Source organism: Rhinolophus sinicus, linkage group LG01 (assembly GCF_036562045.2).
Source record: "Rhinolophus sinicus isolate RSC01 linkage group LG01, ASM3656204v1, whole genome shotgun sequence".
Taxonomy (NCBI): Eukaryota; Metazoa; Chordata; class Mammalia; order Chiroptera; family Rhinolophidae; genus Rhinolophus; species Rhinolophus sinicus.
The window spans coordinates 192,720,822-192,746,310 of NC_133751.1; the positions used below are offsets into that span (position 1 = coordinate 192,720,822).

At 52.5% G+C, this 25,489-nt stretch overlaps 4 protein-coding genes across 7 annotated transcripts in view; 3 read left to right on the forward strand and 1 right to left on the reverse strand.

Annotated features, from left to right (window-relative positions):
* Positions 1-7,479, forward strand: part of ARPC2 (actin related protein 2/3 complex subunit 2) — a 28,123-nt gene extending 20,644 nt beyond the window's left edge. For both annotated transcript variants that reach the window (XM_074313188.1, XM_074313193.1), the window contains exons 8-11: positions 1,799-1,925; positions 3,555-3,655; positions 4,005-4,105; positions 7,030-7,479. In XM_074313188.1, the coding sequence (XP_074169289.1) occupies positions 1,799-1,925; positions 3,555-3,655; positions 4,005-4,105; positions 7,030-7,054 (354 nt within the window). In that variant the 3' untranslated portion in view covers positions 7,055-7,479. The remainder of the gene's footprint in view (positions 1-1,798; positions 1,926-3,554; positions 3,656-4,004; positions 4,106-7,029) is intronic.
* A 151-nt stretch (positions 7,480-7,630) lies between these two features.
* On the forward strand, positions 7,631-16,840 carry GPBAR1 (G protein-coupled bile acid receptor 1). Its single transcript, XM_019741783.2, has 2 exons — positions 7,631-14,067; positions 15,663-16,840. The coding sequence occupies exons 1-2, from the start codon at positions 14,011-14,013 to the stop codon at positions 16,698-16,700; spliced, it is 1,095 nt and encodes a 364-aa protein (XP_019597342.2). The 5' UTR covers positions 7,631-14,010; the 3' UTR covers positions 16,701-16,840.
* Positions 16,841-17,098: 258 nt separating this feature from the next.
* On the reverse strand, positions 17,099-22,189 carry AAMP (angio associated migratory cell protein). Of its 2 annotated transcripts, none has more exons than XM_019741774.2 (11): positions 21,980-22,189; positions 21,405-21,563; positions 20,540-20,659; positions 19,887-20,026; positions 19,485-19,629; positions 19,106-19,189; positions 18,896-19,011; positions 18,631-18,734; positions 18,409-18,499; positions 17,990-18,144; positions 17,099-17,562 (listed from the first exon to the last, which is right to left on the reverse strand). In XM_019741774.2, exons 1-11 carry the CDS (start codon positions 22,098-22,100, stop codon positions 17,487-17,489), a joined length of 1,311 nt encoding a protein of 436 aa, XP_019597333.1. In that variant the 5' UTR covers positions 22,101-22,189; the 3' UTR covers positions 17,099-17,486. The 2 variants fall into 2 exon arrangements, with proteins under 2 accessions (XP_019597333.1, XP_019597334.1); XM_019741775.2 differs by having other exon boundaries at positions 21,405-21,560; positions 21,980-22,188.
* A 281-nt stretch (positions 22,190-22,470) lies between these two features.
* The window catches only part of PNKD (PNKD metallo-beta-lactamase domain containing), a 58,001-nt gene continuing 54,982 nt past the window's right edge, over positions 22,471-25,489 (forward strand). The window contains exons 1-3 of one of the 2 annotated variants that reach the window (XM_019741782.2): positions 22,471-22,611; positions 23,372-23,540; positions 24,560-24,968. In XM_019741782.2, the coding sequence (XP_019597341.1) occupies positions 22,545-22,611; positions 23,372-23,540; positions 24,560-24,752 (429 nt within the window). In that variant the 5' untranslated portion in view covers positions 22,471-22,544 and the 3' untranslated portion in view covers positions 24,753-24,968. Of the gene's footprint in view, positions 22,612-23,371; positions 23,541-24,559; positions 24,969-25,489 lie in introns of those variants that run through there. The other variant, XM_019741779.2, reaches the window with a different exon arrangement.

Below are 25,489 nucleotides of genomic sequence, written 5' to 3' on the forward strand. Positions count from 1 at the left end.
TAACAGACAGTTATTATCTGTTCTGTTTTCTCCCCTGGGGCTGAAGCGGAAAATCAATAGAAGTTAGAAAACCTCCCAACCCCTTTGCAAAATGAAAGTTGTTTTCTAGAGATGGGCAATTTCATAAACTTTTCTTTAGGAATTTCCATTTTGAATGATTTTGCCTCCTTCCCTGCCTCCAAATATTTTTCCTTTGGCGAAGAAAACTCAAAAGGGGGTTAACCTAACCCAGCTGTGTTAATTCGTTTTCCACCAACCTTTAGAAGCCAGCTCAGGAGGCAGGGCAGTGGAGCCGGCAGGATCCCAGGCTGGGCATTCTTGGGTGTTATCCTTCCTTTGCCACTAATTAGCTGAGGGCTTGCTGATCAGTGTGTGCTCGTCCTACCTGCAAATAGAAACATAGTCCCTGCTCCTTCCTCTACAGTGTGATGACGCTAAGTCAGCGAGGGTAGAAGCGCTTGCTTTCATTCAGCAAGCCATGTGCTAGACAGCCTCTTTGACGGCCAGAGGAATAGCTGCAGAGACAAATAAAGCAGAATCCTTGGCTTGAGGAATTCAACCTGGTAGGGAAGCCAGCTGCATTAATAAATAGTGCAGTATCATAGGGGAGGTTTATAGAAAAGACATGAGAACGCCACCGAGAGAGCAGCCAGCTGGAGATGGCATCATAAAAGAGGTCGTGATGGAGCAGCAGTAGAAGAGCACTGTAGGCCAAGCGCTGTTGAAACATGCTTCTCGTGCTCATAAAACTCAGGCCTTGGAAAGCCCTTGGTTCCATCCCTCTGCCATCACTCAGTGAATTTGAATCATCTGGTCTTAGTGGCATTGCTGGAAAATCTAGTTCTGTTCTTGGAGATCTCGGTTGAGATGGTGATGCTTTGTATCACTTTATCTATTTGCACAGAAATGGATGGCTTGGAAAAGGTGAGGTTTGGAGATTTGAACAGAGAAGGAATGGCTGTTTTTCACATCCTCAGTCATTTTGCTGTAGTTTGATGAGGATGGGTACATTTTATGCAGAATGGTGGTTGTGTAGTCGAGGGCCATTCAAGAGCCAGAATTCAAATCAGACTTTCATGTCTCATGTCACGTGGTCCCCTTTTCTTAGTGAACAGTAAGACAACTCAGCTTCTTTACCTTTGTTGTCTTCTGCCCCCAAGAAGGGCTTACATTTGGTCTAAAGTTGTGATTGATGAGTTCTAAACAGTAACAGGATCTAAGATATTTCAGTGAAACAAGACTTGTGCAAGTGTCCAGAGCCCAGAGAAAGAGTGGTATTCATGAAACGAAGAAGTGGAGATGAGGGTGAGGGGAGTGATGAAAAATTGGTCGCTCGTCGGGGCTTCATATGCAAAGATAAAAGGAGTTAAGACTTCATCTGGAAGCCTTAACCAGGCTAAGGCTTGGGTTCCATTCACCCTGGAATTTTAAAGATTTCCTGACAAATACCACCTCTTCCACATTGAATCAAAAGAAACTGATAAGCTGTAGTCCTTATCCTAAATGTAATCTGTTGTTCCCAGAGCTTTGAAACCCGTTGTTTGTTTAGTCTCAGATGTAATTTTATCACCCATGAAATTCCAAAACAAGAGAAGAGGAAGAGGATTAACAGTGCTGTCATCACGTTTTGAATATCGGGTTTAAGTAATTTCTCCTTTGTGAATCTGAAGTGCATTAGGTGTAGTTGATTTTGAGCCATCTGAGAGTTAATGGACTACGAAGGTTACACCCCATAGCATAAGTCGCCATTCATCTTACACCAGATTCTCTCTGGTTGCTTTTTGTTTTATCGTGGCAGGAGTTCAAAGAAGGCCGCAGAGCCAGCCACACAGCCCCACAGGTCCTCTTCAGCCACAGGGAGCCTCCTCTGGAGCTGAAGGACACTGACGCTGCTGTGGGCGACAACATCGGCTACATTACCTTTGGTGAGCGCCTGGGGTTGCGCGTTCTCTGCGCTGTGCTGCGTTCACGCTGCAGACCGCCTAAGCCTGGATGGATCTGTGCGACAGTGTGTAGTGGGGCAGACGCGGGCAGACCAAATCATTCCTCCTGTCATTGCCGTGACAGTGGCAGGGCTGTCACAGACGCTCATTACAGCTCATGTGCTATTCTTGTACAGTAATCACCTCCCTGCTTTCCTGTTTTTCTTGAATCCTAAGGGAAAAGGGCAGCGTCTCATGCCAGATGTTGGGGATCAGGACCACATTAAGCATTGCTAAGCAGCTGGGTGGGAATTCTCTGTCATTTGGCGTTTCTTGGTTTTTTGCTTATTAAACGAGCTCCAGCCATGATTCACTTATTCCACTTTCCTACTGAAGAAATTCAAGTCTTCCCGTCTTACAGTTTCAGCCTAGTGAGCTGGCTCATCGCTAGAGCCGATAGTTTGGGATAACAGCGCCTTCACACTCTACCCGATGCCACTCAGACGTCTCCTTTTACGAAGTTTTATTTAATTCACCGCAATGCTAAAGGTGTGCGTACCGGTGTATTGGTACAGTGAGTTGATTCACCCTATTTCATTCGATCTAAGCTACATAATTTTTTTCCACATTACCATCTTTGAAGTTAGGATACAGCTTACAATGGTGGCATGTCACAGTTTAATTGGCAACATATCTCTTTATGGCACAAAAACTGATGGTAAACTTCCAGTTATTAGCGTCTTAGATTCTGTGCAATGTAGTTATCTCCTATCCTGGTGTTCACTTCTTTTCAGGGCAAATTGACACAGGGGTCCCACCCACCCTTTCATAGGAGGCATTTCTTCTCATTTTAGCAAAACTTCACACTTGGAGGATTTTGCTGATGGTGAGGCCACTGAGTAGAGTAGGTGCAGAAAATAGAGAGGATTCAAGAAGCCAAAGGGGAGGAGGTACAGGTCTGCCCAGGAGCAGAGGGCTGAGTGCCTGCACAGGTCTTCAGGGGGTCGGTGCTGCGGGAGGGGCTTTTCTCAGCCTCCAGCCAAAGCCTGTCCTGTTCTCATCAAGAGAGTTCAGGTCTTTATGCCTTAGTGTTTGGTTTTCACCACAGATTTACAGGGTCTTCTCTGGAATCTAGTTTTCTCTGAAGGCTTATTCTATGTTAGCACCGAGGGCCTAGGACAGGCAGGCTTTGTTTCCTAAACACGTTAGAAAACTAAAGTGTTTTCTCCAAAGTTACCCAGATAGCAGTGTCACCTTCCAAAGAGACTGCTGCCCTGCAGAGGCAGGAGCTAGTGGGCGTGTGGCAGGCAGGGAGTTGATTTCAGAATGCACAGCTGCAGAGTCCAGACCTGGGATGAATGCCCAGGACCGAGCCCTTTCCTTGGGGAGACTGGGGTTTCTACCATGAGCTCCCTTTTTCTCAGCCTGCTCCGTTTGCCTCACTAGTACCTGCCCTCGTTGTGGTATCTATCCCTTCATCGTCTGAAGGAGAAAACCCTGACATAGCCTGGGCGTAATGAATGGAGTGGATTATACTTAAGCGGGGAGATGGGAGCTGCGTGTGGGCTGCTGTTCTTTCCGCCCTGTGGCACTGGTGTGACGCTGACACCGTGTTTGTGCCCCCACCCTCAGTGCTGTTCCCTCGCCACACCAACGCCAGTGCTCGAGACAATACCATCAACCTGATCCACACGTTCCGGGACTACCTGCACTACCACATCAAGTGCTCCAAGGTGAGCGCGCGCCGCCGCGTCGCAGCCCTGGACTCCGGGCCGCCTCCTCCAGCGCTGCCCACGTGCACAGGAGTCCTGTAGTCCAGGCTTGCTGTGAACTCTGAGGACGTGGCTCTGGAGGTTTCGAGAAATGATCTCTCTCCACTTCACGACCACCACCCCCACCCCCACGCCCCACAGAGAGATGAATGTGTTTGTCTCCAGAAAGGGTCACCCTCCTGCTTCCCCTTGAGGCTCTGGGTCAGTCCCAGGGTGTATGTTCCCACACCTTCCCGACGACTTCTAGTGAAAGCAAAGCTGGCTTTCTAGAACGGGACTCTGCTTCAGTACTCATTGTGTTTGTCCCCAGGCCTATATTCACACACGTATGCGGGCAAAAACATCCGACTTCCTCAAGGTGCTGAACCGCGCACGCCCGGATGCCGAGAAGAAAGAAATGAAAACAATCACGTGAGTAGCGCAGGCGCATAGCAGGACCCCTTCCTCTCCTGAGCGCACTGAGTAGGAAATAGCAGGTGTTCGTGGCCTGGCCCTGCGGGTGTCTGCGCAGTAGCTGTATGTGAGGCAGCAGGGTCAGCCTGTACCTACCTGACAGACTAAAGGTGGAATGCACAGGTTTGCACTTCTGAGTGGGCGGGGCTGGGTTTCCTTGTTTCCCTGAGTGGCAGCTAGGAAAAAACAAAGGGACCTTTCTACCCAGATAAACTGTGTTCTCTCTGGGCCGAGTTGAGATGAGTCTTGTCCTTTTCAAGGTCTTCCTGGAGAGACAGTAATTTGCTTAACGACGTTTAGTTGAGTCAATAGGCCTGGAAACCCCCGCCCGTCCCCCAGTGTTATTTTTCCTGGTCTGCTGCTCAGCAGGAATTTTGCATGGAGGGAAAGTTGTCTCTGTCAGGGGTGGCAGTGATGAGTGTTGGTTCTGAGTGCCTAGCACCTCGGGATTTTGGGCTTTGTACAAGGTTCCAGATTGTGGTTTCCCTTCTGATTTAGTTTAGGTTGTCCTCTTCTCAAGGTAGTAGGTGCTTATTTGCTGTCTTTTGTGCCCGTTGAATAAAAGTCTTGATGTGAACTTAGCCCCACCCTCGCACCCCTTACAGCCAGTGTATTTGCCAACGCCTGGTCCTCTTGCAAGTAACGTTTGGCTGATGTGTGCATGAGGCTTTTAGCTCTCCCCTGGCACTGAGGGGCCTCTTCTCCTGCCACTTGACTGGATGAGAGAGAGGTCTGCCTCGTGCGTACCTGAGCATAGGATTTCCAATCTCCAAAGCATAAGACATTGATACAGATCAGTTCAAGTCACCCCTGACTCCTTTAGGCAAAAACTTTAGACGCTGCCCATCTCTCATTAGGAAATTGGTACCAGAGGCCTTTCTCTGTACTAGCTCTGTGCCTACTGCCCAGAGCCTAAGGAGTGGTATGCAGACTTTAGCTACCGTGTTTCCCTGAAAATAAGCCCCAGTTAAGATCGTCAGCCAGACGGATGCATTTAGTACGTTATGACAATGTTCCAGAAGAAGATGACATGACTGTATTTGAATAAATGGAGATTGTTGTACATGAAAAAAATAAGACATCCCCTGAAAATGAGCCCTACTGGAGCAAAAATTAATATAAGACCTGGTGTTATTTTCAGGGAAGCACGGTAGACTCTCTGCTTAGAGAGTTGTCCAGATGCCAGGCAACAAAAGTGGCAGCAACATTCCCTCTGCTCTGCAGCTTCGTGGCCTCTCCTAAAATGGGGGGGAAAACAATAACGGTGGGGAGGCAGGAGAGGGTATATGTGCTGAGACACACATGTTCTCGCCCTTCCAGAACCTTGCCTTCATCCTGGAGTTTACAAGTTCCTCTTTCCCTGCTTGCTTTCCACAGGAATGCTTTTCTCACCAGGTACCACCTTGGTGACAATGAGTGTGAGACAACCAATTTTGTGCCACTTTCAGGGCCCAGTGGAGAGAGGGCAGTTCAGTAGAGGCCTGGGAGGTAAACCAGCAGCGAGGGACAGCAAAAGGAAGCTTGACCTGGCCAGCCTGTCACACCAAACACTGGGCATCGTAAATAGATAGACATGGGGCTGCTTACATCACCATCAGTCCCGTAACTGCTTGTCCGTTCAGGAGATAAGCCCACCCGCCAGCCACTGCCCAGTGTCTCCCGTAGGCTTTCTCCCCCACTTTATTACACAGCCAACGGGTAGTCTTAGAGGTCACTGCAAAGCAAGTGCAGTTGTCTGCAGGGCGGGAGCAGCATCCTGTCCTGTTGGGGGAACTGGGAGAGGATGAGTCCTTGAAATGAATAAACTGGCTATAAACCTCCTTCCTGGGGCTTAAAAGAGCAGCTTTGCCTTTTCCTGTCCCGTAACCTCTCCTTGGGAGAAGTGGGCCCCAGAATGGAGGAGGAGGCAAACAACTGCATCCATCCTGAAAACCAGACCATGTTACTACCTGGGGCTAGGAGTTAACCGGCTCAGCTGGGTAGGAGAAGCCAGGACACCCCCACATACACACAGTCCCCGGTAGAACAGAGCAGGAGAGTCTGCAGAACTTTGAACAGCACACCATAGGTGTCGGGCCTGTTGTGAGAAGTGGCCCTGGATTAGAAGCCAATCATCAGTCGTACCCACAGTGCTCGGCCAGAACTGAACACTCAAGAAACGAGCTGTTTCTTGAGGATGGGGGGAATAAAATATGGTTTTACTTTGCAATGGGTGAGACATTCAGAGCAGGAAAAACTTAGCCCCCATATTTTTGCCCTAATTTCCCATAGTTCTCAGCTCTCACTTCCAGGCCGCCTTACCAAATACCCTCTGTCTTTGAGAACCATCCCAAAGCTGGCCTTTCTGGGGAAACACTGGGTGGTCCGGGATGCCATGACTCAGGAGCCTAAAGCCAGCAGGCGCTCGTTAACACAAAGCGTAGCTGAGGGATGCTTCTTTGAATATCCTGCCCCATGGTGAAAGATTTAAGGAATGGCTGTCTGCTAGCCCGAAAAGGTACAAGCTGTGTAGAAGTAGCCTGAACTCGACTAAGAAGAGGGTTGAGCCCAGTCCGAAATGCAGGTAGACCTAGGCCATCCAGAAATTGTGGGTACATGATTCTCCTGTCTATTTGGTACTTTTCACGTCTTCGTGGGCTTAGCATAGGTATCTTCTTGTACCCCAAAGTAGTCACTAGGAAAAAACAGCTGATGGAACCTTACTGTTCCATCAGTAAGCTGGGTCTTAGCCCGTGCCTAGAGTTCCTGCATACCTCTGCCTAAGGAACCTTTCCACCTCGTGTTCCGTGTCTCTTTGGGATCCCATTCCTAGTCCGGGAATATGGGATGGAAGGTAAGGTGAGCCCCAAACTAGCCTTCATACTTACTCTCTGCTTTTGAAGGGGGAAGACGTTTTCATCCCGCTAACTCTTGGGAACACGAAGAGGAAGCGGCTGACAACTGAAGGCTGGAACACTTGCTACTGGATAATCGTAGCTTTTAAGGTTGCACCTCTTCAGGTTCTTAAGGGATTCTCCATTTTGGTTCCATTTTGTACACGTTTGGAAAAGAATCTGCAGAAACGAGCTGTGCTTGCAAGGACTTCATAGTTCCCAAGAATTAAAGAAAAAAAATCCACTTGATCAACTTAATTCCTTTTCTTTATCTTCCCTCCCTCACTCCCCTTCCCTTCTACCCTCCTCCCAAGCTGTTTCGCTTTGCAATATGTTACTGGTAATGAGTTGCAGGATAATGCAATCTTAACTTGTTTTCTCCTAAGTATTTGAGTTCAAAACTCCTGTATCTAAAGAAATACGGTTGGGGTCATTAATAAAGAAAATCTTTCTATCTTACATGAGGATTTGCTGGGTTTCTGGACTGTGAGTCCAAGAGAGGAGGAGGGACATGGGTGAACCTGCAAACCTGGGCTGGAACCCTTGGGTTCAGGAGCCCCTCAGCCTTCCCTTAGAGGAGAGAATGGCTAGCTGGTGAGCTCTCGATTGGCATTTCTGAGTAAACTTGAACATGTTTATTGTAAAGCTTGGTTACTAAGTCTGTTACTAAGGCTGTGGGCAAGAAGCTCCCGGGACAGTAACAGGCACATTCAAGCATCTCTGGCTTACTCATTCCTAATGAATAATGGAGAGCATTCCCAGTGCGTTCCAGGCTGTGTGTGGCTCTGCAGGACATTGACAGGTATTTAGATGCGGCTCGGATGCAAACTAAGTGGCCAGTTTCTTTCTCACACAACAGCCTAAAAGACTAGCACACCACAAAATTCGCTTTGGGAGAGTCGAGCCTGGCAAAATAGGCTGTCCCCTGGCAGGACACGGATCTCTAAAATAAAATTAGTTCAGAAAGTTTGCTTGGTAAAGAATTACCAGGAGAACTTTAGGCACACCTGAAATGGTCTGAGGGCCATCTGAATGGTTTCTGCCTTTTGTTATTTGTCTTCATCTAGTGTCCACACTGGTTTGAGAGGCTCATTAATCGTGAAATCTCCTGACTGTATCACAACCAGTACTTTTATTTCCTTAACTGTTCTGAGATAATTATAGATTCACATAGAGTTGTAAGAAATAATACGAGAGATCCAGTATGACATTCACCCGTAGCCCTGATGGTAACATCTTACATGACTAGGATAACCAGGAAACTGACATTGTCACAGTCCTGGCCTGTCTCAGGTTTTACTAGTTTTACATGGACTCATTTGTGTGTGTATTATGTATTTCTATGCGTTTTTATCACGTGTAGCTTTGTCACCAGCAGTTTTAAAAAACAGTATCGTATAGACTAGGTCAGTCAGAGTGCATCATACCTATTAAAGTATTGACTTTCAAATATGTTTTAGTTACATACACACATCATGGCTGGATTATAAAAATGTCCCTTTCTTGTGGGTCACGATCAAGAAGTTTGAAAGTTGCAGGTCATTCAGTCATCCAGACTTCATTTAAACAAGCCCTTGAAAAGCCCAGGATGCAGTTACATGCTCATCCCCTCAACAAATGTGCCCTGGCGAGTGCTGTCCCCTTGGTGGGGCTGACTCTGGCCCCCAGTTGGAAAGAGTGTGCCATGCCGAGTCTGCCCAGTGTTTCCCTGCGACGTGGCCCTTTCTCACCTACTTGTGGCAGGCGGAAAACCTGGCTAAATTAGATACACTGAGAGATGGTGACATGCATGTATTTTGTACCCCATGAGCTATTAAAGGGGTTTTCAGGAGTAATTTTGAAGCATTTTTTGTTGTCCTCCTGACTTGAGAACATAACGCCTTAGTAAGCTGGAACTCACTGTACTCTTGCCAGTAGTGGGAATCACATTTCTGAGAAGTGCTGTGGATGGCAAGGACAGTGTTGCTTAGAAATGACGGAGTTAGGCGGAGAAAGAGGCATTGAATATTTTTTATAGCAATAAATCCTACAGAAGTGTCAATTCCAAGACTATACGAGGTCAGACAATTTAAGTTTGCGAACTCATCCTAGAAAAAGTGCTATACACCTCATTGCTGAATATCACTACGGTCACCTTCGAAGTACTCCCCTTGGGAAGCTATGCACCAACACCAGTGCCTAGTTCACCCCTCAAAGCAATTTTGGAACTTTCTGGAATGGCCATCAGAGCTGTCGTCATATTACCCTTGATGTCCTGAATGTCATCAAAATGTCTTCCTTTCAATATTTCCTTTATCTTTGGGTAAAGAAAGAAGTCATTGGGGGCCAGATCAGGTGAGTAGGGAGGGTGTTCCAATACAGTTTTTTGTTTACTGGCTAAAAACTCCCTCACAGACAGTGCCATGTGAGCTGGTACATTGTCGTGATGCAAGAGCCAGGAATTGGTGAAAAGTTCAGGTCGTTTTCATCTAACTTTTTCACGCAGCCTTTTCAGCACTTCCAAATAGTAGAATTGGTTAACTGTGCAGTTGGTACAAATTCATAATGAAGAATCCCTGTGATACCAACAAAGGTTGGCAACAAGTTCGCAAACTTCATTGTCAGACCTCAGTATGTTGGCATAAAAAATCCATGCTTTTGGAAAAACCCCTCTCCAGACTCGCTCCTTTGTTTTCACCTGTTTGCAGGACACACGTGTTAGCGTGGCTGTGGTCTCAAGACCCTCCCTCTTTTTGTGGACAAAGGCCCACTGTAATGTCAGCCAAGGCCCGCAGGCCTACGGGAGGAGGGAGGTCTCAGGATGAGGGTCAGCCCACGCCCCGGGAAAAAGGGAAGCTAGTCTCAGTCACTGCTCATCGGCTCACCTGCCTGAGGGTCCACATCTGGCAAGTGTAAGTGACCTTGGGTATAAGCTGTAGAGGTGGAAACGATGTCGTGAAGATAGACGTGGTTAGAATCCAAGTTGCACTGTACAATAGTGTGTGACTGAGCAACTTGCTTAATCCGCACCTTTGATGGCCTCACCTTCAGTTGGATAGAACACCGTCTATCTCGGCTTTATAAAAGGAAGAGAACCGATAAGTGCCTATCGCATCACAGGCATTTATAATGCCTATAATTATACTTGATAATGCTATCTAACAAGCCTCAGTTCCGTTCCTATTCACTTGAGGGGATCAGAAGTGGCAGGACTGTTAAGGAAGAGAGAGAAGTCCAATGTAAGCCAAGGTCACTCTGTCTTGGGGTTTTCCAGGTCCTCCCAAGAGAGTTGCACTTTTCCCTGCATGAGTCGCCGTTCAACTGCACTGGGGGTGAGGAGGGTGTTGGTGGGAATCTCCTTGCCTGGATCAAGTAGGACCTGAGCATGCTAAGAACTAGGAGCTTGGCAGGAAAGGAAATAAGATGGACAGGAAGTTGAAATCAGGAAAAGAAGGAATGCTGTCTGCTACATAGGCTCCCTTACGGGGAGGTGTTACTTAGCAGTTGCCGTATTCCCTTCAGTTTCATTTCAAGTTGGCCTGATGGACCTTCCTCCCAAAAGCTACAGGGGCCTGAGACCTAAGCTTGGCTCTACTCAGGGGGCTATTTCTAATTCAAGCATTTCTTCCCTCTTCTGGGTATTGCTAGAAGCACTGCAATTTCGGTGGCTCCTCGGGAGACCTGGAGAATCGGGCTATTGAACCCTAACAGGAGGACCAAGATTTCTTCTACCCTGTAGCTGACTTAGGGCTTCCTGAAGCCAGGATCCTGGCCAATCTCAGTCACAAGATTGTGTCCAGAACCCTTCAGAGGCGCCTAAGGACTCACGGCTCTTGCTTACAGGGAGTGAAGCGTAGAACAGCTCAAAGAGGCCGAGCAGGATCCAGGATGCCCCAGTGCCCCGTTGCCTCCACTCATCTAGTTGGTACCTCCAGCTTCCACATACCACCCGCAGACCCCAAGGGTCAGCAGAGAGAAATTCCTATCTCCAAGAGAATGGAATGGACGAAGGAATCCTGTAAGGGTTCCCAGCCAGAGTCCAGGCACCATGATACAGACAACGGGGCTAGGGTTGGGGCAGTAGGACCTGCAGTCACTGAATGGAGCATCTGCAAACAGCCTGCACCAGGGCCCTCCTGTGGGCGAAGGGGAAAAGGACGGGTGAGGCAGTCCCAGGGATTGATCGGGGAGCAGAGAGGAACTTGGTGATCCAGTAAGTAAGAAACAGCTGGGCAAGCAAGGGATGGAACCCAGGCTTCCCAGCTCCCGCCGCCTAAGTTGTCCCCCTTCACACGTCATCCCACACACAGTGTTTAGACAGAGCAGTGAAGAAGAAACACAGACATCCTGGATCCTGCAGGGAGGAGGCCCGGGCTGGGAACAGAAGGAGGTCTGTTTATTCCTGGCAGTCGGATATCTGAGGGGCCCCACACCAGACTCTGGGGTGAACTCTCCCAGAGCCTCTGACTTCTGCCCGACGGATAGCGTGGGGCTGAGGACCTCCTGCTGGAACCAGTGTCCTCTGCACACCAGCTCCCTTGAGGATAGGTTTGAGGCTGGATGCTTTCCTCTTCCCACTTTTTGTCCCAACAGAAGTCCTGCCTCTCCAGGACCCCTGACCGCTGTGCCTCCATCCAGCCCGTCAGCTCAGGCCTCCCCCAAAGAGCCCAGAAGTCCCCTTGCTCCGTCCACTTGTACTCAAACGAGGAAGTCTTCCCTAATATCTCACCCCCAGCTTTCTTGCTGCAGTTTTAGCCTTTTCCCTCCCGGTTCAGGTCTTCAGGGAGTGTAACTGGCTTTTCTCCCTCACCCCAAAGCCACTCTTTATATGGAAATGGGGGCACCACACCTCTTGCTTCTTAGCCCTGAAAGTGCCATTCCTCTCTACAGTTAGGCACTGCATGAAGACGTTTTGGTCAATGAAGGACTGCATATATAGGACAGTGGTCCCATAAGATCATCGTAGAACTGGAAAATTCCTATTGCCTAGTGATTTTGTAGTGCAATGCATTACACAAATAACCATTGTGTTACAATTGCCTGCAGTATTCAGTACAGTAACATGCTGTGCAGGTTGGTAACCTAGGAGCTGTAAGGGAACAGAATTTGTCACCCCAAAATATGTCTCTGGCATAAGGATTATTTTAGGCTGGTAAATTTTAAGAAACCGGCAGACTTTCAAGAAGCTCTGAAAACCAAGTAGTAGTTCTTACCCTTTGTAAAATACATGGTACATTTGTGAGGGTGTCTCCCTCACTGTACCAGGAAGACGGGGATGACCTTATCTCTAGAAACTTAATGCAGAAGACCACAACTTAAATCTGCATAACAACCTTTCCCTTGTTGGCTATACTTTCCCCCACACACACACCCCCAACATCTTTTGTCTTAGGCTGAAGATGGTATTTAGGTGATGACTTCAGCCATTTTGATGAGTTTCTACTCACTTTTCCTGGGTCTCTCCCAGGTATACATGTTATCAAACTTTTGTTTGTTGTTTGTTTTTCTATTCATTTGTATTATGACAGGGATGTCTCAGCCAAGAACCCAGAAGGGTAGAGGAAAAAATACTTTTCCACCCCTACAGAGCTTTAGGTTGTACCATATAGCCTAGGGTAGCTATACCATCTAGGTTAGTATAAGTACATTCTGTGATGTTCCCACAACAAAGAAATCGCCTAACGATGCATGTCTTAGAAGGCATCCCTGGTTAAGTGGCACATGACTGTATCTAGTTTCCTCAGTTTCCCTGTGGAGCAAGTGTCATTCCCCTCTTGCTTTTCATAGGCTCTCTATCTGCCTTTCTCAAGGGAATTCTTTCTCAGCGCAGACAGGTGGCTGGCGGGAAGGACCATGCAGAGAAGGGCAGAACTCCTATTCATGTGAATAACTGCTAACTTTGCATATGTGCCAAGCACTGAGCTCAGTCTTTGTCACACATTATTCATTTCATTTAGTCTCAAAATAGGTGAGTACAATGTGAGCCCCGTTTTACTGGATGAGGAAACTAAGGCAAGAGGACTTGAGTTATTTGCCCAAATTCACAAGCAAAAAAAATATTTTCCCAGCCAGGATTCTATAGAATTAATCCTGGCCAGGCTTTCTGATTCCCAAACTGGCTCATGCCTCTTCATCATGGAGGAGTCATTTGTTGAGCCCCTCTCCTCCCCATTAAGTGTCAGGCACTGGGATATATGCAGTTACAGATGTTATACTGTGATATTCCCCACACCCCTGAGAGTGATTTTCCTTGTTCCCATTTTACAAGTGGGAAAATTGAGGACCAGAGGTAGCTTGCCCAAGATGACACCTCCAGAGCCATTTGTACCTTGTAGCCCAGAATTTGACTCAGAATAATTGAGGAAAGTGGAATGACTCCCAATTCTGGAAGGCAAGTTTGGCTTTATAAGCTGGAAGTTCTATCAGGCAATAGGATGGGGGGCAGTGAAGATCCTCAGGCCCCAAACACCCCCACCACTGACACCCTCACACACACTCCTCTTTCACAGACGGGCAGAATTATAGAGCTGGATGTGCTATCAGCTGGCTGGCCACTCGGGTATGAGGCTCATAAAATGTAAATGTATTTGCTGGGGTAGGAAGTGGAGAAGGTAGTCAAAATCATTCATTAACTGGAATGCATTTCGCAGATAAGCTAGTCAGTAGCAGGCGAGAGGTCTCCAAGCTGGGAGGCCTGAAGTAGAGGCTCTTCACCTAAATGGCAAGTGCTAGCCGGTGGCTGGAAACGGGGAACACTAGTACAGCAGGAGAGGAAGGAAGGCCTCCCAGTTGCTACAGCGCAGGGTGTGCCACGTCCCACCCCCAGAGGCGGGGCCAGACTGAGCCCCACCAGCCTCAGCTCCATCCCTCCACAACCCAAGTCTGGGCAGAGCCGTGGCTGCCCAGAACCCAGGGCCCTGCTTGCTTCCGGAGTGGAGGCACCATGCTCCCCCCTCCCAGGACGTCGAATATCTCCAGAAGTCCTGCAGGGCTGGCTGCAGCAGCTCCCTGATGCTCAGAGGAAGACCCAGGCTGGGCAAGCAACACCTGTCTCTCTCCAGCAGCCATGTGAGTAGCTGCGCGCCCCCACTTCCCCCACCCCTTGCCTCAGCTGCACCTGGAGACCTCTGCCCCAGACCTGGAAGAAGCCACAGCACCTCACCCCAAGCCACCAGGGCCACAGGGGTGTGCAGTGTGTGGGTCCCACTGCCCACATACCCCTGGGAACTCACCCCTGGGGGCCTGGCCCTGCCCTTCTTGCTGCTCTGGTTGCAGTGGGGTGGCTTTGGTCCAGGGGAGGATTGGGGCTCCAGCCCAGGATCCAGAGGCCAGGTTGGAAGTAACGGACCCTGATATCTTTGGACGAAAGGGAACAGAAACCGGAGGGCTGCTGAGAAGGAAAGATGTCCTGAGTGGAGGTCACTAGGGGAGATTGAAGAGGAAGAACCAGGAGAGGGGGAGGGAGTGCAGCAGCTGGGAGGTCCCGCTTGGGCAGCCTGGGGAGAACTGAATAGAAGGGGCAGCTTCTCCTGAGCTCAGAGTGGCTGTGGGCCCTCCGATCCTCCCACCTGGGAGAGGGGGCAGGTAGAAATCTTCCCTTTATTGACTTTAATCCTAGCAACAGAAGCTGCTCCCCTGTTGACAGAAGCAGGAGTTAAGGCAGGGCCCAGGACCACTCCTGGTTCCCTGATGTGGCAGTGGGGCCAGAGCGCTGGAGGACTGGGGACAGGGAGTCAAGGGAAGGAAAGGACAGGGACAGATCAGAGCCACAGAGTGGCCCGGCCCTGTCCAGCAGCTCCTCTTCCCTCTCCTCAGGTCAGCGTCAGCCCGGGCAGCAGGTAGTGGGGGGCGGGCAGCATCTTCCTTGCCGATGGCATCTCCACATGCACAGCCAATCTTCCCCCCTCCCCCTCCCAGCAACTCCTCTCCCTCCTCCAGGTCCCCCGAAGGGCCCTGTTGCTAGTGTGATGCGGATGAGTCAAGCATATGGGCTGGAAGTCCTACCGGAGGCTGCTCACCGAGCAGTAACCAACTGGCTACAAGGGCAATGGGGGGAGGGGGTCCAAGGGACAGGGCACCCCGCTTGCTGCCATTGCCCTGGCCTCCTCACTCACGTGAGTGCTCAGCGAGCCCCGCTTCTTCCTCACTCCTGCCCACACCCCCAATCCTTAATGCTCTGGTGCCAACCAAGCTGTGAGCATCTGAAGACAGGGACCCCTCTCCCTCTTAGCACCCACTCCTAGCACCTGGTCCCAACCCTGGCCCAAAGGAGGCTCTCAGCTTTGGAGGCCTCACCAGGGGAAACAGGGATGGACAAGATGCTTTGGGGCTGGGTGGATCCGCCTTTTAGTCTGAACAGATGCATAAACACAGCTGCCCAGAGGGGACCAGGCAGATAACAAAAATGGGCAAAGTGGCCTGGTGGGGACCTGTCCGAAGGCGGCCACTGCTCTGCTGCAGCTGGTTGCTGCCATGCAGGACATACATGTGGCCGCACCTGATTTCTTAAGCCAAAAATAGGTACTTTTAAAAAAACGTTAATTGCTATTAATTGAAAAAACATTGTATATCAGCAGACAGGACATGGCCTACAGGACTTTGGTCTGCAGCCTCTGGATTAATGTGCAGCCCCACCCTAACTGGTCTCCCCGTCTTGCGTCCAGGCATGCCGGCCGTTGCTTCAGGCCTCCCCTGTGCCCAGGCCCAAGATGACACCCAACAGCACCAGGGATGTGCCCAGTGCCGTTCCCGTGGGGGCCTTAGGGCTCTCCCTGGTCCTGGCAAGCCTCATCGTCATGGCCAACCTGCTCCTGGCCCTGGGCATCGCCGGGGACCGCCACCTGCGCAGCCCGCCTGCTGGCTGCTTCTTCCTGAGCCTGCTGCTGGCGGGGCTGCTCACCGGGCTGGCCCTGCCTGCGCTGCCAGGCCTCTGGAGCCAGAGCCACCGAGGCTACTGGTCCTGTCTCTTCCTCTACTTGGCTCCCAACTTCTCCTTCCTCTCCCTGCTCGCCAACCTGTTGCTGGTGCACGCGGAGCGCTACATGGCGGTGCTGCGGCCCCTCCGCGCCCGTGGGAGCACTCGGCTGGCCCTGCTCCTCACCTGGGCTGGCCCCCTGCTCTTTGCCAGCCTGCCCGCCCTGGGGTGGAACCACTGGGCCCCTGGTGCCAACTGCAGCTCCCAGGCTGTCTTTCCAGCCCCTTACCTCTACCTCGAAGTCTACGGGCTGCTGCTGCCTGCCGTGGGTGCTGCCGCCCTTCTCTCTGCCCGCGTGTTGGTCACCGCCCACCGCCAGCTGCAGGACATCCGCCGGCTGGAGCGGGCAGTGTGCCGAGGGGCACCCTCGGCTCTGGCCCGGACCCTCACCTGGAGGCAAGCGCGGGCACAGGCTGGAGCCACATTGCTCTTTGGGTTGTGCTGGGGGCCCTACGTGGCCACGCTGCTCCTCTCGGTCCTGGCCTACGAGCAGCGCCCACCCCTGGGGGCTGGAACTCTGTTGGCCCTCATCTCCCTGGGCAGTGCCAGTGCCGCGGCCGTGCCTGTGGCCATGGGGCTGGGTGATCAGCGTTACACGGCTCCCTGGAGGGCAGCTGCGCGAAGGTGGCTCCGCGCACTGCGGGGAAGAGCCCCCCAGGCCGGTCCTGGCCCCAGCACTGCCTACTGCACCAGCACCCAAAGCAGCGTGGACCTGGACTTGAACTAGGGCCAGGGCCTCCGCACACTCCTGCGAGAAGCGGCCACTGTCACAGCCAACAAGCCCGTCTCCACTTGTCCCCACACCTCTGTATCAAAGACCCTGCCTCTCTTTTACCCCAGCCTAGCCGAATAAAGCCCTTCGGGGCCAGGTTATTGGTGTCTCATTCCGTGTCACAGAGAGGCAGAGACAGGTGAACAGCTGTGGAAAGAACCTAAAGCCAGATGGGTTATCAAGGGAGATTCCAACCCTGGACAGGACGGTCATTGTAGGTGGGGACGTACCACCCGCAGAGAGGGTGAGCTGAGAGCTGGAAATCCAGCAGATGGGGGGCGACGGGGGGATCACCCTCACATGCCCGTTTCCTCCTCAGGTCCAGCCACCACAAAATCCACACAGACACTGTCTCTGGGAAGTATATTTTATTTACATTTTTAAAATCTGTAACTAATCTCTCTTCCTCCTTTCCACCCCCAGAGACTTGGGAAGGGAAAGAACGGGCACTTCAAAGACCTACTCCCCACATACAAGTATGCACCCCATGACTCACACCAGCAAAGGAAAGTGAAAGAGAAAGGTCTGAACCTCCCTCTCAGGGATGGGCCAGGTCTGGGTGAGGGGGGAGGGGCCGAGGGGTGGGTCTCTTAAGAGAAGAAAGGGACAGAAGGGGCAAGTCAGTGTGAAGGGGTTGGAAAGTAGCCTGAGGCCCCTCCCCTCCTCTTGTACCCTCCTGCCTCTGCTAGTGAGGGGTCTCCCTTCATCCCAACACCAGACGCAAAGCAGAGGCTGCAGCCACTAGCGGTCAGGTCTCTGGACACAAAATACTTTTGCTTTGTGGTCTCCTGATGTGGTCACCACCAGGGAGGCGTCTCTGTAGACAGAAAGCATGGGTCAAAGGAAATGGTCAAAGCCCATCACCAGGGGCCCCCCCAGGCGCCTCCTCCTGCATATCAAGTCTAGACAGCTAGTGCCTGGCACTAAGCTGACACACCCATGTCGAGTAAACACACTTGAAGCCAGCAACCAGCGAGGGGCTGAGAGGAGAGCCACAGCTTGAGGGGAGTCCTTCCAGCCCCTCAGCCCCAGGACTGACCCGGGAGACCAGGGTAGGTCATTGTGAACCGGAAGCCACGACTCGCTCAGGCTTCCCAGCACCCCTGCCTCACCGGCTGCGACCAAGCCGTGGGTCCTAGCTTCCCTCGGGAATGCCCTCCCATACCCCCAGGTCCCCGTGTCCCCCCACGTGCTATTCCCACCTTCTAAATACAGAGACCCCAGCCCTTGCCCACTTCACTTACTTGCTGAGGGCGAAGTCCAAAATCTCGGCTGTGTGGCCCCTGTAGTCAGTCAGCAGGCGGCCGGTCCGAGCGTCCCAGAGGCGCACGATGCCATCCAGGCTGCACGTGTAAACCACGGCAGTGCCTGCCTCCCACAGCAGCTGCACGATGCCCGACTGCACCAGGATGCAACAGGCAGAGCAGAGGTCAGGGGCAGGAGAGCTGAGGCATCTACTCCCAACTATCATGGAGGGAAGGAGGGGGAGAAGGGAGGGGAGGGGAGGGAGGGGAGGGGAGGAGAGGGGAGAAAGGGGTGGGGAGGGGAGGGGAGGGGAGGACGGGCCATCGAGAAGGACCAAACAGAAGCCAGGTCTAGGGCAGATGCTCCTAGAGGTTGGGGCTTCCGCACAGTCATGGCCGTGGCTTGAGACTGCCTGTACCTGGTGCTGACACTGGTGCCTGAGGGTCTGCGTAGACAGGTCATAGATGGCCAAGGTCCCATCCAGGTAGCCAACAGCTGCCAGAGGCATCCTGGGTAGAAAAGAGCACCACAAAGATCACGGAGGGACCTGGGCTCACATGCCCTCATTCCTTCCTGCTCCCCCAAGCCCCCTTCACCCCGTCCTTCCTGTCTCCAGGCTGAGGCCTGGGCTCACACTCACACGCTGCAGAAACCCAAGGACTCCACTGAGTTGGACTCGCTCTCCTCCCCTTCTCCCAGGCTGGGCTGGGAGGCCACAGTCTCAGGCCTGAAGACACCTACCACCTGGGAGCCAGAGGAAATGGTCAGAGAAGGGCCTGGAAACTTGGTCCTCTAATACAGAAAGAAGGCAGTGGGGCAGGGAGGTCGAGTGAAGAAAGAAGACAAGGGAAGGAGAGGAAGCAGAAAGCGGAGGGCTCCACAGCTCAGCTCCAGGTCTCACTCACCTTGCCGGTAGTGGCACTGACCAACTTGGCCTGGCAATCCACGGAGCCAGTTAGGACCAGGCTGCCATCCTGGTTGGTGGCAACACAGGTCAGAGGGCCCTGGTGACCCTCCGTCCCTAGGATGGAGCAGGGGGATAAGTGACACTTCATCCTGCCCCTGATCTCAGCCCCTTCCTTACAAAGGCCCAGGGTAACACTCGCCCCCGTTACCTTTTAGTACATGGATAGGGTTTCCCTGCTTCAGGTCCCAAATCCTGATGGTGCCATCTTCATAGCCAACCACAGCTCTCTTCCCTAAAGGGCCAGAAGCACAGATGAAGAGAGGACAGATAGCACACTCAGACACACCCAGCGAGGGAATGGAGAGGGCAAGAAAGTGAGGGGACACTGCCCCAAGGACCAGCTGAGGAGACCACTTCAGGGTGGGAAAGGGGGAGCTGTCTGCTCGGGGACCTAGGATGTCAGTGCTGAGAGCAGGCTCGGAGATTTCCAGCTGTGGCCCTGGAGGGAGCCTAAGAGACATGGCACGCCGCATCCAACCTCTGCACTCGAGAAAGCACTCAGGGATGCTCACGGGAGCTGCTCTCACCATCAGGGAGGACTCGGCCACAGGTGGCTGGGCAGCTGGGGCCCTGGAAGGTCTTGCAGTCACCATTCGGGACCTTCCACATCCAGGTGTTGCCATCGGCGGTGCCCGCAAGTAGGACAGGTGCCCGAGGGTGCCACTCCATCCACTGAACAGAGAGGAAAGGTCAGCAGGGAGGCCCGTCACCCCATCTCACCTAGGAACCTGCCTCATGAGCCCTACCAAGCTTTCCTTGCTTTTGAATCAGTGGGGACACTCTAGGTGACAGGCACAGATATTGGTGCTACACCTTGAGAGTGCACTGGCTCAGAGGTAGCTGGTCTGATAAAGATGGGACTAGACCCCCAAGCACTCACCCCGGACCCAAGACCCCTCCAGAATTGAATTCCACTCTGATGATCTCACCTCCAGATCTCCTGCTTCAAAGGACCAGACCTCCTCCTTGGTGTCTACCTGCCACACTTTCAAGAGGCCACTCATGTCCCCTGTGGCCACTAGGGTAGAGTCATGGCTGAAACCAGCACAAGTCACAGAGTCCTTATGGCCTTCAAGGAAAAGTGGGCAGAAAAAGAACATCAGGGCCCCTAGTGAGGGGGACACATGACCCAGGTTATTTGGCCCCTAAAAAGACCAGCTGGGAAAAAAAGGGCAGGCCCTAGCTGAACAGGTAACCAAACTCACTGCCGCTGCAGGAACTCACACACCCAGGTCTTCCCAGGGGAGACAGTGCTGCCCCCAACTCAACCACACGTAGCTCTGGCCTATGTCTTCCCCTTCTGTCCACTCCACACCTCTGCCTGGAATACCCACATGCTTCCCTCTTCCCAAATACCCCGACGCCAGCCTGTGTCGCCGCCTCAGGCCTTTCCCACACTCCCTTCCCAATTAGTGCCTCACTCCCCTACGTCCATGACAGACGATATTATTCTGTTTTGGGGTCCTCAGGCCCAGCACAGAGCTGGCAACACAGGGATCGATACATGGCTGTTGGCTGCACACCCGCTGCAGGCCAGCCCTGAGGACTTCCAAAGGGACACGACCTCACCTGGCCCCCTCACCTGCGCACTCAAAGAGCAGCTCCCCATCGCTGAGCCTCCACACGAACGCTTTGTCATCTTCACCCCCTGTCACTGCCAAGGTGTTGGTCTTGGGGTCCAGGCTCACACAAAACACAGATGCTGTCCCAAGAGATATTCCATGAGTAAGGAGATGGGGCTCCCACCTAGGTTTCAGTCCTTTGGGACCTGCAGGAAGCCCACCCCCTTGCACCCAAGGCAACATGTCTTTCCTCCTGGGAAAGAAGGGTGCATTCAAGTTCTTCTAAGTTTCAAGCATCAGGTTGTTGGAGAAGTCCCTCCCCAAGCCTGCCAAGCTCCAAGTCCTTCTCGGGGCAGATCTCCCTACAGTGCTGCGCCCTTCACCAGCCCGCACTAATGCTGTGGACAGGAGGAGGGTGCGTGTGCAGCGCTACCGCTCTCAGCCGGGGATGCCACCAGGCTGGGTACAAACAGGGAGGGGAGCAGCATGGTACTGGTTTCTTATGAAGAGCTAACTTTTGAGGATTATAGCAAATACGCTCCAAAGGGTACTGTTACATCTCATTTACACCAAGGTAACGTTTTAAAAGAAAACTAATTACAATTGTCACCCCAGTAAACTTTAACTAAAAAAAGAAAACTAAGGTCCAGAGAAGTTGATAAAAATCATAAATTGGTAAGTAGCAGTGATAGGATTTGAACCTATGTTTTTCAACGGACTCGAGGAGCCAAGCTCTGCTCCATTCCATCATACCGCCCCCTACCTGCGAGCTCCTCCAGGGCAAGGCCAGCATTTTCCCATCTCTGGGTCCCTCCTAACGCTGTGTACACAGCGGATGTGCGATGCTCAAACCTGGCTTCATGATGGGTCTCCTCAGAGACCTACCTGAGTGCAAGGCAAAGGTGACCTCGCTATCATCTGGGCCCTCCATGCTGCCGACCACCCCTTCCTGGGGTTCCAGAACCCAGCCCTCCTCGTTGCCCTCTTCCTCTTCTTCCTCTTCCTCAAAGTCGACGTCTTCCATCTCTTGGGCTAGATCATCTGCTTTGGGGAGAGGGATAAAAGATGGGGCTCAGCAGGCGGTAAGAGGGATGGAGAGAAGTGTGGGGAGGCCTGGCGCTGGGGTGGGTCAAGTGGCAAGAGAGTAGGTGAGGTCAAATTAGACGAAGCGGGGGCATAGGAGGGGTCTGAGAAACTGAGGGTGACCAGAGACTGTGGAAAAGGAGGACCGAGGGGATGATGGGAAGGGGGTGTGTGAGGGGACGGGCCAAAGGAGGCGTCAGGGGAACCCCCACCCCGGCCAGGCCTGAGAACTAAGTGTGGGGGTGGGGGTGAGGGGCAGGGCGAAGGAGGTCGGTAGGAATGACCGGTGGGGTGTGCAGGGGAGGGGGGAGAAGCAGGGGTCAGAGGCCAGGGGTGAACGCCTCCTGTCCCATGGCCTGAGGACCAGCAATGCTCACCCGGGTCCGGCGGACCGGGATCCAGTTCTACCACCTCGATAATCTCTTCATCACCATGGAAGCTTAGGGTCTCCAGTGGGGGGGTGTCAGCAGCAGCCCCGCTTTCCGATTCGGACTCCATGCGGCGCAAGCGGCCGATCCACTTCTCTGGGCCCAAACGCCTCCCAGAGTCAGCTCTGCGCGACGACGCGGAACTCGAGCCCCTCCTCCCGGGAAGGAAGTAGGCGTAGGCGACTCCCCCAGCAAGAAGAGCGACGGCCGCTCGGCCAGTAGGGAAAAGGGATGGCTAGGTTAACCACCAATCATAGGGCAGAGTTGGGAGACAGGGACAAGGCGTGGCGGGAAGAACCCAAACTCCGCCCGACCTGACTCCGCCCCCGACAGGAGAGAAACAAGCGAGCGTGCGCGCCTCCGGATCTCCTGAGTAGTTCTCGCCGGTTCCCTCCGCGGGCTTCTGGAAGATGTAGTTTCTGGTCTGTAGGCGGGACGGAAGGAGCGGGGGAGGCCCCTTACGCAAACTACAATTCCCGACGGGGAGCGCGGTAAAGGGGGGTGGGATCTGAACATGGCGGCGGTGGTAGCTGCTACGGCGCTGAAGGGCCGGGGGGCGAGAAATGCCCGCGTCCTCCGGGGTAAGGAGAGGGGCCCCGGGGGAGGTCAGTACTTTAGGGGATCCCTTTTTGTTCAGCATCCCGCCCGGCGATAGCAGGAGGTTAGGGCTGTCGAGTGCTGCTCGCACCTCTCTACAGGATCTTAAAGAATCTGGGGGCTAAAAGATGGTCTCTAGAGGTCACCCAGTCCATCCCTCTGCCTTCGGGTTACACAGCACCTCTGGGGTCTTGCTGCGAGAGGGAGCCCCAAGGAAGCCTTTTAGACTCCCGCGCTCCAGGTGTTTTCACACTCACCGCAGTGCAGAGGGAAGAGCCCTGAGCTTTTGGAGGCTTGGGTTCTAGCCCCGGATAATTAGCAGTTTGACCTTGGGAGAAGCAGTTCGTCTTTCCGGGCTTCAGTTTCCTTTTCTATAAAACGAGGGGACGGAGTAGACCACCTTTAAGCTCCCTCCCCGTGTTAACTTCTGCGTTTGAAAACATTTTCTCGGGTTTCCTTAATACGTCTCATGTGAGTCCCACTGCAGTCCTTCCCATCCTGTCTTCCGAGGAGATAAAGAACAGCGAGGCTTGCTCTCCTGGCACCAGGATTATGAGCCCACAATGACGTAGAAGTGGCTTCCAAAAGTGTCACCTCGATGGCGATTTTCCAAACGTTTCCCTTTGAAATCTCCCTGGCACTTGTTACACCAAACTGCAGTCACTTCCCTTCCTCAGATCTCAGCCACTCCTCCCCAGGCTTTCTTCTCATTGCCTTACTGACCTTCGTTATCTCCATCCACAGGGATTCTCTCTGGAGCCACAGCTAACAAAGCTTCTCAGAACAGAACTCGGGCACTGCAAAGCCACAGCTCCCCGGAGTGCAAGGAAGAGCCTGAGCCCCTGTCTCCTGAACTGGAATACATTCCCAGAAAGAGGGGCAAGAATCCCATGAAAGCAGTGGGACTAGCCTGGTGAGTTTTAAAGTAACCCTTTGCCCACCGATGAGGAGTGGGGCCAGGGGAGGGCAGGACCCAGAAACTTCTCTAAGTTTCAGGTGGTGAACTGAATCCAAGGTTGTGGGGACAGAATTGCTGGGTGCAAGGACTGGACTCTCAGAGGAATGGGGCAGGGGAGGTGGGAAAGTGTGTGCAATTGGAGAGACAGTGGGTTTTCTGTGGAGGTAAGCTGAGCTAATTGGATTTAAATTTGGGTCCCTGGCGTCATCCTCTCCTGGGAGCTTGACGTGAGACCCAATTGAGGTCTCACATAAAAGGTGTTCAGTATATCATCATTTGGATCCAACTCTGACTTTAATACATATTACTGATCAATATTAAAGGTAAAGGAGGGGGAATTAACCTTTTTCTTCAGCACCTTAGGTGTGCCAGGACTTTACAGTGTAATGTTTTAGTCTTTCTGATAAATATCACATCCCCATTTCACAGATGAGAGAACTGAGGCTCAGAGCTGGGATTCTCACCAGGTCTTGTGACTCCATGCCCTTTTCCCCACACTAAGGTGCCTCCTAAGTAGCGGTTACTCAGATTAAGAAGGGGAGTCTGGGAGAGAGATTGGGGCAGTTTAGGCAGAGGGAACTTTTGCCAAGAATTGGAGAGGGAGAGGATGGGCCGTCTGGAGAATCATGCACAGGCTGTGCAGCAGAATTGCAGGGCTCATGTTGAAAGGTGTCAGGCTACAGGTGAAAGGAATGAAGAAGTGGGCAGAGACCCAACCACACTGGGCCTTTTGTGCCATGCCTAGGAGTTTGGACTTGTCCAGGAAGTGATGGAGAGCTGTTACGGAGTTTTAAGCAGGGCAGCCGCAGGATCTGAATTTCATGGGGCCCTCCAGCCGCCAGCGCGAACGCTGATAGACACAAGAGGTATTGCAGTGTTCATGAGCTCAATGAAGTTGGAATGAGATTCCCCGCAGCTCTTCTGGCTCAGGCGTGGCCCCTCCCCAAACCCCGTGCACATCTCCCCACCCCTAGGGCCATCGGCTTCCCCTGTGGTATCCTTCTCTTCATCCTCACCAAGCGGGAAGTGGACAAGAACCGTTTGAAGCAGATGAAGGCTCGGCAGAACATGCGGGCATCCAACACGGGCGAGTATGAGAGCCAGAGGTTCAGGGCCTCCTCCCATCATGCCCCGTCTCCTGAAGCTGGGTCCGGGGTGCAGACCTGAGGAACACTGCAGCCCTCCCCTAGACTGTATTGACTGGCCTCCAGGCTGTGAAGTCCTTTGGGTTTGGCTGCAATTCTGGTCCTTGCCTCTGAGGTCCACCAGGGGGCGCATGAAGCCCAGGCTGCTGCCAGCCCTCATCCTTCCCCTACCCTCCCCTCCAGCCTGAGAAACCAGCCAAAGGCAAATAAAGTTATTGAGTGTTTGAGTGGAAAGGCACCCGGACTGGGTTTGTCAGTCCCTTGGGACGGGAGCGGCAGAGGGCGGGGTTGGTTACTCCCGTGTGCTGCCTTTCATTGACGCATTCAGTGTACTGGGCTTGATGGTTGAGGAAACCACAGAGACTTAAGCAACAAGCCTAGGCTCAGACCCTGGGGACCAAGCCTCAGAGTTGCTGGCCAGGAGGGTGGGGTGTCTCTCAGCTTTGAACAAATAATAAGAATCAAAGAGGGCATTGAGGGTGTGGAAGAAAAAAAACACTACTCATGGCTGAGTCCAAATAGACTCAACCTCTCTGGGCCTCAGTTTACTTGTTTGTAAGAGGTTTTGGACTAGTGATTTCTAAGGCAAGGGGTTTTAAGCATGAACCTGCAGTCCATCTCTCCCACCCCAACTGTGAAAGGGTGTGTACACATACAGCTGTGTGGGGAGGAGGTTTTGTAAAGTGTCCATGATGCAGAGAGGTCACGTGCTGCTGCTCTAAGCAGTCCCTGCCAGACCCAGTGATGCAGGTGGAGCTT

What these genes read in the sequence shown, in the direction of transcription:
- GPBAR1 (XM_019741783.2), top strand. Translation starts at nt 14,011, where the DNA reads ATGCTCAGAGGAAGACCCAGGCTGGGCAAGCAACACCTGTCTCTCTCC. An exon ending in TGTCTCTCTCCAGCAGCCAT is followed by an intron (nt 14,068 to 15,662) that starts GTGAGTAGCTGC and finishes TCTTGCGTCCAG; the next exon opens with GCATGCCGGCCGTTGCTTCA.
- AAMP (XM_019741774.2), bottom strand. Translation starts at nt 22,100, where the DNA reads ATGGAGTCCGAATCGGAAAGCGGGGCTGCTGCTGACACCCCCCCACTG. An exon ending in TTGAAGCAGGAGATCTGGAG is followed by an intron (nt 19,630 to 19,886) that starts GTGAGATCATCA and finishes CTCTCTGTTCAG; the next exon opens with TGGATGGAGTGGCACCCTCG. An exon ending in TGGCCGAGTCCTCCCTGATG is followed by an intron (nt 19,190 to 19,484) that starts GTGAGAGCAGCT and finishes CTGGCCCTTTAG; the next exon opens with GGAAGAGAGCTGTGGTTGGC.